General features: G+C 35.0%; 1 protein-coding gene across 1 annotated transcript; it reads left to right on the plus strand.

Moving 5' to 3' along the window:
- The first annotated feature begins 1,726 nt into the window (after nucleotides 1-1,726).
- LOC107481024 (cytochrome c oxidase assembly protein COX11, mitochondrial) lies at nucleotides 1,727-6,305 on the plus strand. Its single transcript, XM_016101228.3, has 8 exons — nucleotides 1,727-1,898; nucleotides 3,310-3,437; nucleotides 3,766-4,126; nucleotides 4,220-4,272; nucleotides 4,715-4,787; nucleotides 5,111-5,215; nucleotides 5,464-5,544; nucleotides 5,625-6,305. The coding sequence occupies exons 2-8, from the start codon at nucleotides 3,358-3,360 to the stop codon at nucleotides 5,724-5,726; spliced, it is 855 nt and encodes a 284-aa protein (XP_015956714.1). The 5' UTR covers nucleotides 1,727-1,898; nucleotides 3,310-3,357; the 3' UTR covers nucleotides 5,727-6,305.
- Nucleotides 6,306-11,875: the final 5,570 nt, after the last annotated feature.

An 11,875-nucleotide genomic window follows, 5' to 3' on the forward strand; every position in this document is an offset into this window, starting at 1 on the left:
TTACTAAGTTTAGATGTGGCATTAAGGTTGAGACCTTGGCCCTTGGGAATAGTCCTCTCTTGGAACTCTAGCTTTGGTTTACCACCCAAAATGTTTGTCCTTTTATTTCCTTAATTTATTGCTTCTCATCAATTCCGTTCCTCATCGGATTCCTCCTATATCATGAGAGCTGCTACAAATTTCAAATATTTTCCATCACCTTGTGGTCCTTTCTCATGTTACATTAATATATACTACCCAGAAAAGCTCAACATTTTCTAAATCAAAGGGATGTGAGAGTCTTATGCTATAAAAAAAAATGAAAAAGAAAAACAAAGGGATATTTATATGCTTTAAGTTCACAACTTGATCTTAACTTAAACCAAACTTACATAAAAACAACAATGGGGACCAAGAAAGGGAAGATAACTAATGGAGGGTGGTCCAAATTGTTTGCTGGACCCAACCCAACAATTAAAACGGACTTAGAGCTTCTCCCAAAAGTTGCTTCAGTCCCAATTACTTTCTATCTATCTTGCAGGGGCCATGTTAAATAGAGTAGTGAGATTTGTCCTTGATGTATAATGGTATATACCAATTAAGGGTATACCTATTACTTAGTGTGGTGAACCTCAGGTTGTTGGAGAATTTAAGATCAACAATGAACAGTGTTTACCACATACATTAGGTCAAGGGAAGGGACTAGTGCGTGCATCAAACAGATCAGATCAGAGGGAATGGAATAAGGCATAAAGCAAATTGATTCTGTCTCTAACATATTTGTTCTAATTTATATGGGGATTTAGGGACAAGGGTCTACCAAAACAACATGGTCCTCCATTGAAGCCTATATCTGGCTTAGGGTTTTGCCAATAATCTGTAACCATGTACAGTCCTTCTCAACCTCATAATTATTCTTTCTCCTTTTCCTTTATTTATTCTTATTAATAATACTTAATCTAATAATGGTAAATTCAAATAAAGAATATGGAATATGAACTACCACTTTTCTCCTGTTTAACAACACAAATTAAAGAAATCAATTTCCATTATAAAAGAATGTGTTGATTATTCCTTCAACAGCAATAAATAGGTGGGATGAAGGATTTTAGAGGGGCTTTATACAAATCCCTTTTTTACCCAGATAAATGAAATTCTGAAAATATAGTTTTTTGGTTAATTATAAAAATAATTATGCTAGAAATTGTTTACATAAGTTGTTTTTGACTTTTTTATATATATTTTTTTGGGTCAGCAAAATATTCACATTTCTTTTTTTTTTTTGGATAGTAAATTTTTCACATTTCAAATAACAAAGGTAAACTCACACTAGGGCCTCCAAGCTGAAATAGAATAAAAGAAACCACATCACCCCAAAATTAGAAAGGCCTAGCCTCAAAAGCCCTCATTTAATTGGGCCAACCCAAACCAACTTCAAACATATCAACACATAACTGCAACACCACATAGCAAAAAAGGATTGGGCTACCTTACTAACCCAAACACAAAGTAAAATATACATGACAACGTGGGAAAAAGGTTCTGAAAACCGGACCGGACCGGCCGGTTCGACCGGATTAATCGGAAATTGTTCATATGACCGGTCCGGATGATTCTTAGAACCGTCTTGTAAAAAAACCGATAAGAAAATCGGCCGAATCGACGGTTAACCGAAAAACCGGATGAACCAGTCCGGTTTTTCAAATAAACGATTTTTCATTATCCATCAAAACGGCGTCAAAGAAGGAACTCCCGGTCGCGGTTCGAAGCTGCTGTCAGCGGCGTCGTCATCTAGTCGTCTGAACTCTGGAGCTTCTGGCATCGGTGTCGTCTGGTCGCCCTGGTCGGCGGTGTCGTCTGGTCGCCCTGGTCGTCGGCGTCGTCGTTCTGGAACTCAGGCCTTCTTGCTCTCTGCCACGGTGAGTGCTTGGGTTTTTGAATTAATTTTTTAATTTTGTTAATTAACTATATGAATTGTTTGTTGGAAGATTGTTAGTTCAATTGTTTTGTTAATTATATGAATTGATGGCTTGATGCAGAGTTCTTCTGCTTTTTTTTTTTAACATTCTGTAATTCTGAATTTGCTTAATATAAATTTGATATAAGTTCAATTTTGGATTCTGGATTTTGAATGCTATATAGAATTGATACAATCTTGGGACTCTGGATTTTGAATGCTACATTGACTTTTGCTGAATATAGTTCTGGATTTTAAATGCTGTATGAATTGATATAATTCCAAGGCAAATATTTTCTCAGATCTTTCTTTTCTTATACAGAGCCAACAATGCATATGATGTATCAAGTTATTGCTAGAGAATTGAATTAAAATTCAGTTTCTGTTCATAGTTTTGCTTCTGCTGCTTTTTATTCTGTTATTTTAAGTCCTTATATTTCATGTAGGCCTAGAAAAGTTCAGTTTCTGTTCATATTTTTGATACTCATTTGTGTCAACAGCATCAAAATGGTCCTTTAATAATCAATTTTTTGTTCATCAAGGACCAATTTTATGTTTTTGAGGTCTAATTTTATGGAGAAATGTAGCATATTGATAGTGAAGAGACAATTAGATGTCTCATATATCTTTGGGACTAATTTGACCATTTTAGTAATATATATAAATTGATGATCAATTTGATGTCAAATGCATATTCGAAGGACCAAATAAACTTTTGATTATTTGAAGGTCTTACTCATGTTTTGAGCTGAACTCCTTTTGTTTATTTATTTATTCTTTTTAAATGTATTACCTTGATGTTGTGTATGACACTGGGACATAATGGTTTGTTGTTGCATTGCAATCACAATTAAAGAACATAGCTTACTATGCTTGTGTTAGAATGAGAAATTTGTCATTTTTAATTTTAAGGGTTAATGATGTTTGCTGCAGAAAAGTTTCATTTTGATTATTTTGGGTGTTTCTTTACTTTGGCTACTTCTTTTTGTTGGATCCAAATTTCCCCATTGTGGCGCATGTCCTTATGTTGTTTGATGAAATGCCTCAACGAAGTGATACATTTGTACTAGATGGGTCTTTCACTGTGTAAAAGCTAAAATTTAATTATTTCTTCCATTTCAAGGTTGAGAGTTGTTCCATATTGCTGCTTGGTTGGTTGTTTATTGCGCACTGTCTAACAAGATTAGAGTTCCAACACGTTTATTGCTTCCCTGGTGCTAAAATTAATAAAAATTAGTCATTAATGTATTTGGTCCTTGCGTATGTATTTGTATAAAAAAGTATTTCATCTATTACCAATCAATTTCTCAGTACTCAAGCATCTGTAAACACCGTTTCACTTAAGTTTGCACTAAATTTTTGTTGCTTGCCAGGATAGCACTGAATATCCTGTTATCGTTTGGAAAGCAGTTGGTCTAACCATGATATGGTCAAGGCTAGGTAGGAGAATCCATCTCTCACCATACTTTAGGACTTTGCAGAATGCCTCTCCTGAATCCAGGTAATGCCATGTTATTTCACTCCTAAGGTTTTGCTGTTACGTTCTTTGTTAAATGCTAAATACTGATGATTCTTATAGGTATTAGGTAATGTTATGAAACATATCGGTAACAAAATAAATAAAACTACATCAGATTTCTAAAACCATATATGCTCTCAAAGTTTTAGTGATTTTTCTAAATATAAAGATTCACGTATGTGCTGGGTACCGTTTTTGCCTCTCTAAAGTTTGACTTCCAGAGAAAAAATAATAATAATAGATAATAGGGAAAGTAATAGTTTTAATACCAGCAAGTTGTCAGTAGTGTATAATTTTGTTTTTGATTCAGGTGCCTATCTATTGTTTCTGAAGTATCAAGTTACAAGTCCATTAGTTGTAATATTGGGTTCCAACATTTTTTCACTTCTACAAGACAATTGTCAAAGCTTGACCAGGAACTGAGTACAAAGTCATTCCATCAGTGTTTTCACTCATTGGCCTCTGCTTCACAGAATGTTAGAAGTTCAGGTGCTACATCCGGTGTTAGACATTTTTCGTCTCATGCGTCCAAAGAAAAGAAATCACAAAAGATGCTCTTATATTTGACTGGCTTGGTTTTTGGAATGGTCGGAGTCACCTATGCTGCTGTTCCCTTGTACAGGAGATTTTGTCAAGCAACTGGCTATGGGGGAACTGTTCAAAGGCGTGAGGTTTGGTCGAGTTTGATTTCAAGGCTTTTCTTCTCCTCACCAAATTGATTGGCTACTTCAATTTTGTTTGACAATTTCTTACATTTTCTTCAGACTGTTGAAGAAAAGATTGCACGACATGATAAAGAGAAAACAGTTGCCACAAGGTGTTACTTTCTACTTCTTATATTCTACCTTTTTACTAGTAGATGTTTGCAGGACCTTTTTGTGATTTCTATTTCCTCAGGTTGAAGAATATATGTTTATTAGCAGTAGTTGATCAATTTCCAAGTATCTTATTTAAAAAAAATTTTTCACTGGTTCAAATTCTGTGCCACTTTTTGTAATATTGGGAATTTATGCAAGACTACTGTTCTACTATATTTCTTAAGCCCTATGATATATTAGGGTACATTGCACTAAACTTGCTATATCAGCCTTGGGACTTCGCATTTGGTTTTGTCAAGGGACAAGTGAATAATGATTCAATAAGTGATATGCTTACAAGGCATTAGTCAATAAACCTCAATTAGGCTCTTCGTTTTAGAAGTTGACTTTGATACGGTTGTAATAGACTGCTAGTTTGATGAGTTACTATATTTTTATCAGGGAAATTGTAGTGCAGTTCAATGCTGATATTGCTGATGGCATGCCATGGAAGTTTATTCCTACTCAAAGAGAGGTTTTTCTTTACTTAACACCTTACTGCATGTATGCTGTATTTCCATCCGGAAATAGAATTATAACTTGTGCAAGTATTCATTGAGGAACTTTTACTTATAATTTCTTGGAACCATTAAGTTTACTTATATTATATTATTCTATTAAAGTTCCATTCTGCTAGCTTGGAGAGAACTGTTGATTATCATATTAAATAAAAAAGCTTGGTTGTCACAATTTAATTTCTCTAGAGACTGATATAGTATTTTCTGATCTGGTTCTAGTTGCATTTACGGTTAACACTTGCTAGATTGGTAATGTAGCATTATTTGGTTATTCTAATAGGTAAGAGTCAAGCCTGGAGAAAGTGCCCTCGCATTTTATACGGCTGAAAACAAAAGTTCCACTCCAATAACTGGTGTTTCTACATATAATGTCACTCCTATGAAGGTAATGACTTGCGATGAATTTTCTGTTATGTTGTATATGGAGACAAATTCTTCATGGTCTTTCTACTATATGATAAGAGCATAATGGCATTTTTTGCTTTTCCTGCTGTTGGAAGTCTTTTGTGTTTCCCTTTTCTGCTGAACTCATATAGTTGCCTTCGGAGATTAACTTTGATTTCTTTCATAGAGCTACCCAAAGTAGCAATTTTAGGGAGGGAAAACGTATAAATCATAAACTCTCTTATACAGGCTGCAGTGTACTTCAATAAAATACAATGCTTCTGTTTTGAGGAGCAGCGGCTTCTTCCTGGGGAGCAGATTGACATGCCTGTAAGTGGTTTCAAAAATAGTTCCTGGGAAACAGATTTACATGCATCCAAAATCTAAACAGTGTATTACTTGTATTGTAGGTATTCTTTTACATTGACCCAGAAATTGAGACCGACCCTAGAATGGATGGTGTCAATAACATAATATTATCATACACTTTCTTCAAGGTTTCTGAGGAGTGAGATCTCTTGAATGTTTACATGAGATTCAAATAACAAGCTTGCTACTTGCTACGACTCAAGGCAAACTATGCTTAGCACATCCATGAAGCTCAAGATATGATTACATATTTCTGGTGATTTTTGAAGGACTGAACTTCATTTGTAATTCAAATTCAAAATAAAGATGAAATTACCTTTTCTCCCGGAAGTTTGCGAAGTTCTTGATCGTTTCCAGAAGGGCTGTTAGAAAACTTTTCCGATCAAGTTTTGAACATTTGAGTTATCAGCGCATGAGGTTGTGAATTACACTGAATCTATTGTCTAACTTGTATTTGTATCATTCAGTATCTCTTTTGCATTATTAGTCGCTTGTAGAACAGTTAAGATAGTTCAATATCTTGCTGAATCAGTGTTACTTCAGTGTCTTGACATTACAATGTGAAATGATAAAGTGAAGTAGTAAAAACCTTTTGATCAAATAACTTTATTATAAGTGGGCACATCGACTCAAATGCGATTAGTCCTTCACTTTATGACATGGTAAAATAGTTGAATTGCCCATTCATATCTTCTAACAGCAAAGTATCCAGGTAAGTGGGTATATTATCTGTCGCACAACAGTCCAAACATTTAATGATGTTTCAGGTTTGAACACTTTTGCCCTCTAAACTTCCATTGGTTAAGGATCAAAGGCATTAAGTGTCAAAATATACAAAATTCACAAAATTCATATAATTCTAAACAATTTTTCAGGTTTTATTAGATTAACTCTTGGCTTCGTCCCAATTTACTATCAAATAAGGAAAATTTTATAGTATTTTTTATTTGGTGTTTAATTTTTGTCTAATTTATTTTTTATAATAAATTTTAAATTTTTAAATTAAATATTAATTATTTTACTTTTTTGACAATTAGACAACAACTTTTAGATAATATAGCAAACAACATTAAATAGAGCGTCATAACAGAAAAGAGAGAGTTGAACCAACTTGAATTAGTCGTAATGTATGAAAATAAATGAATAAATACATTATACAATACAACTTTTAGATAGAGATGTGCCAAATTGAAAAGCAAATTGATCCATATTTTAAATAAGTCAAAAAATATTAGTTCGACTCGACTTGCCTGAGCTAACAAGTTAAAGGGGTTTAATCGTTTGACTTTTACAAAAATATATTTTCATAGTAAGTTATTTAAAATCTAAAAAATTAATTAACATATCTATAACAAAATAGTGTATAATATAAACTCATCAAATTTTATATATCAAAAATTAAAAAAGGAGTCGGACGAAACAACTCGTGCCTACTTGATCCAAGACTGTTTCAGTCTCATAAGTTATTTAAGCCAAGCTAAATTGACCTGTTTTTAAACAAGTCGTTTCTTTTTTACAAGCGAACCGACGAACCCACAAAATGCAGCTCATTTTAACAACTCTACTTTTAGAATATATTTTGTATCATCAACCATTATAGGGGAGTAAAAACTAAAAAGTGGTTCCATTTAAAATGCTTTGTGATATTCAAGCATTAGTATCTTTATCATAAAATATTGTGGCTGCTATTAAGACTTTGTTGTGTGACAATCCTTTATATTTTACCAGATCGAAAATAGAATTCTGTTTCCACTTTAAAATTTACCATAAAAAGATCTTTATTTCTATCCTATTTTCAACGATGATTTTTTTCATTTTCATCTTTATCTTCGGATATCTCCACAGATATCCATTGTCATCACTAGTTAAAATATGTATTCCGCTAAAGATTGGATTACAAGAAAACAAAAGCATTGGCGGTAGTGAACTGAATTTGCTTACTAATACAGTGTTGATAAGAATGGTAGTTAGTTGAGATATAATGGTCAGATTCTGTTAAAATGGGGTCAAATCCATTGTCAAACTTGAAAAGAGAGAGGTGCACTAATTTGTTAAAGTCTTATTGAAGGCTTTATCATTTATAAATATAGATACCCCACAACTTCAAGTGCAAGCATTATAAATTTATTAGGTTGATTTTCCATTTTTCAACCTAACGAATTGGACGACATTTTGCTTACCCTTAACAAAGCCAAAATCAATTTAATCCTTTTAGCCTTTTTACTTAACGGCTTCAAGAAGAAACATTTGAAAGCTGGTTGTTAACAACCTCTTGGTCCTTAATTACTTTTTTTGAGCTTTCTTAATTCTTGTTAGGTGTGTCTCATGCTGTGGAAATGAAAGTGACTAATAGCTCCAAGCATGTGCTTGAGTCAATCACATAAAACTTCAATTTCACATATGTGAGTATATGTTTGTAAGTATTGAAATTTAGAATTTGAAATACAAAACTTAGAATATGATGCAATTTCAATATAATAATCTGTGTGTCGACCCAAGTGATCATCATCATCATTTTTATTATTGTCTTTTATAATTTATATGGGAATTGGATTTTTCAGAGTAAAAAGATAAATGAAATGCATTTGAATTGGCGTCATATAGTTAATGTTCATTGCACTTGAGGAATATATATGAAGATTAACTAATTGATTAAAAAGTGAATACAGAGTGTAAGTGTATAACGCAAGTTATCAGCATGGTAAATTATAAGTGGACATGTATTCTGTACAAGAATATAATCTTTTGGTGGCTTTGAAGTATTTAATTTTTTCCTTTGCAAATTACTCTCTCACTTTATTGGATAAATTTTTATGTGTCTTGCAGTTTGTAAGCTTAGATAAGAAATTTAAAAAATTCATAAATATCAGAAACCGAATTGGCCCTTTGAAAAAACATTGGAAACCAATTATTCTAAACTTATTTTTTAGTTATATTCTAAATCTCTTAAAACATTAAATGAATTCAATATCTTTTAAACATAAAATGTGTTCAATGCGAGAATATTTAGTGATTCGTGAGTGGTGTTGAATTCGTGGTCTTGATTGATTGGAAGTAACTTTAAATTTTATATCCTTATTTTGTGATTTAAATGAAGAGAAAGTTCAGAAATCAGTATTTTTATTAAAGTTTGGCCAGCACTTAATCAATAGAAAAAAATGAATAATTTTACACCATTAAAAATATTAATAGTAATTAATTAATAATTACAAATCACAAAATTTACTCGCCTCTCACCTTCCTCTTGAATGAATGTTGTTTTTGAATTTTTGATAGCACGGTTAATCACTTAATCTTATCAAGAGGTTGTTCTGTCATTAAATATACTCTTTAGAATAGTGTCTCTGTCTCTTAGGTTGGCTTGATTTTGTTTGAACTTGACAAGACTAACAGTATTTTTTCTTTTAAAAATATTTGGTAACAAAAAAAATTAATAAAAAATAATTAAAATTTATTTTATTTAATATTTATTAATTATTATTAGAAATAATAAATATTAAATAAAATAAGTTTGAATTTTTTTTTGGTTTTTTAGCATTACTGTTTTTCTTTTTGGTTATTTTGATCTCTTTACTTCCCTCCTTTGAAAGTCATATACGTACACTATTTAATTATTGAAAATAAAATCCAAATAACAACTTTCTTGTGATTAATAATACTAAGGATGACAAGAAATGCTTATCTTAGTAGTAGGATAAATCATTATTGTTGCGGTTTATTTTACGAGAATATATATTAGGAGATAATAATTTAAAATTATTTTTTTAATATTTATAATTTTCTGTATATAATATATATAGTTATATATTTATTATATTTAATATTATTTAAATATTCTAGTAATAATTAAAAAAATGTAAAACAAAATAAATGACAATTTATAAAATAAGATAATCTTAAATTATTTTAAACTATTTTTTATTGTCTCAAATATTTTTATAATTTTAAGCAAGTCAAAAATAAATTTTTGGGTAAAAAACTGAAATGAGCCAAGTGGAGCTCAAATTTACCTAAATCAGCCAAATGAAAAATCAATACATGAATCAACCAGGACGAATTAATATATAATTCGAATCAATATGATTCGAATTTGATTTGAACGTAATTCGAATCAATATGATTCGAATTACTAGGAACGCCAAAAATGAATGAAGTTCGAAACAAGTTGTTTCGAATTACAACTATAGAATTCGAATTTAGTTAATTCGAATTACTAGGAGAAGCGCATGTGAGAGGAGTTCGAATCAATTCGATTCGAATTAGGTGAAAACGGGCTTGCATAGTAATTCGAATCAAGTTGATTCGAATTACAAGGGAATCGGCTATAAAAGGAGTTCGAGCCAAGTTCATTCGAATCACTTTCTCATTCTCCAACCCCACCAAATCCCAGAGAAAAAGACCAGCGTTCAGTACGAGCTTGACCAGAGCGGCTGTTTCTGTCGATGGGGGACGATCCGGGAAGGCTTTATCGTCTGGATGGAGTAGCTCATATCGCCGGTGTTATCAACGACGAGGTTAGTGGTTTATGAAAGCGGTTTATGATAACGGTATTTGTTAATGGTTTTTTATAATGGTTTATGTTACTGTTAGTGGTTTAGGATAGGGGTTTAGGAAAGTAGTGTAGGGTAGTGGTTTTTGTTGATGGTTTGGGTCGCTATAGTTGGGCGTCGGCGGCACTAGCATGGCTGTACAGGTGCATGTGCCGAGTCGCCAATAGACATGTGGTTAAGTTAGCTGGCCCGTTACAGTTATTACAGTCGTGGATTTTCTGGCGGTTTCCTACACTTAGACCATCTGGGTATGATGAGATCAGCTGGCCCCTTGCCTCGAGGTACCGTTATTGTTTTGTACTAGATATTGTATTTGTTATTCTTTTGTAATTAAGCCCTATATTCTTCTGTTTTCTTGTACGCAGATGGTCTGGTTACAACCCTGGGATTAGCAACAAGGGACCTCGGGTACAGATGGCTCGCATGCAGATCGACTTGCTATAGCCTCGGCAGGTACGTAAGCAGAACTTCTCCGTATCTAAAGTCAGTGTTTCACGTTATATCACTTAATTGAAAGTACAAATGATTTGATTTTGATTTTTGCAGTTCGTATGGATGCCGTATAGCGGAGTGGACGTCATCCAGGTTGTTCATCCTGAGGTGTTGGAGCCTCGGCATACGATGTTGTGGCGATGCAGGACGGCCCTTATTTATTTTGCGGTTGTCGAGTGGCATCAGGTTGACAGAGTTTTACCTCAGTTTGGCGGCGTTCAGCCCATACCGTCTCCCGCCCTGAACATCGACTTCCTGATGTCGAAGGACGGGAGAGGAGGTGACCGTTGGTTCCCGGCACAGTACCCCGATTGGCATCTTTACTGGCAGGAGCGTGCTGATTATATTCTACAGTTTGACATCGTGCCCGACCCTGGTCCGTCACATGAGTTCTTGACATGGTGGTATCAGCACGGGAAGAGGTTTTTATCGCCGGAGATGTTATTGGGGGATCCGAGAGGTGTTCCTATTCCAGATGAGGCGACGCAGAGGGGTGCTGGCCGACTTCCAGACATGGACCGGGTAGAGGATGTTCCTGACAGACGTCGCATTGAGAGGAGAGCACGAGTTGGGACACGTCGTAGCCAGCGTGAGTGGAACTGGGTGGATCAGGCTATGGATGCCGGAGACGGCCCAGTTAGGGGTGGGGGGAGAGTTCGTGGTCGTGGAGGCAGGAGGAGGGGGGGTGCCCAGATGCCTAGGGGAGGTGATGTTGCGGGGGTTGATAGGGCCCATCAGGGCGGGCATGATAGTGGGTCCCATGGATCTGGTATGGGAGATCCCACGAGTCACACTGACGCTGGGCTTGGGGGTGGACCGCTTGGAGATTATTTCGTCGGTGTTCCTGGTGACGATCAGACTCTTCAGGAGAGTACTCCTTGGGTGAGTCCGGGCTCGATGTTTCCAAACTTCCTTGCTAGTGATGGCATTGTGGCCGAGTTCGGTGGACCGCATTTCCTTGAGGATATCCGGACCATCATGCAGGAGGATGAGGCTGCAGCCGGACGGGTTCAGACGACAGGGACACAGGCACACCTGGATGTAGATCTGAATGAGCCTGCCACGGTAGCTCCTACGCATCCTTTTGCCATGGGTGGGACCCCAGCATCGGCCCAGAGTATTGGATCACACTCAGTTGCCGGCCCCTCGTCATCCAGACCCGTGCATGTTGCGCCTATGACCCCGAGACAGCCAGTTCTGGATGACAGCGACGAGTCGATTGAGGATGAGGAGCCACTTATACGTAGGGG

The sequence above is a fragment of the Arachis duranensis genome, chromosome 3, assembly GCF_000817695.3.
Source record: "Arachis duranensis cultivar V14167 chromosome 3, aradu.V14167.gnm2.J7QH, whole genome shotgun sequence".
Taxonomy (NCBI): domain Eukaryota; kingdom Viridiplantae; phylum Streptophyta; class Magnoliopsida; order Fabales; family Fabaceae; genus Arachis; species Arachis duranensis.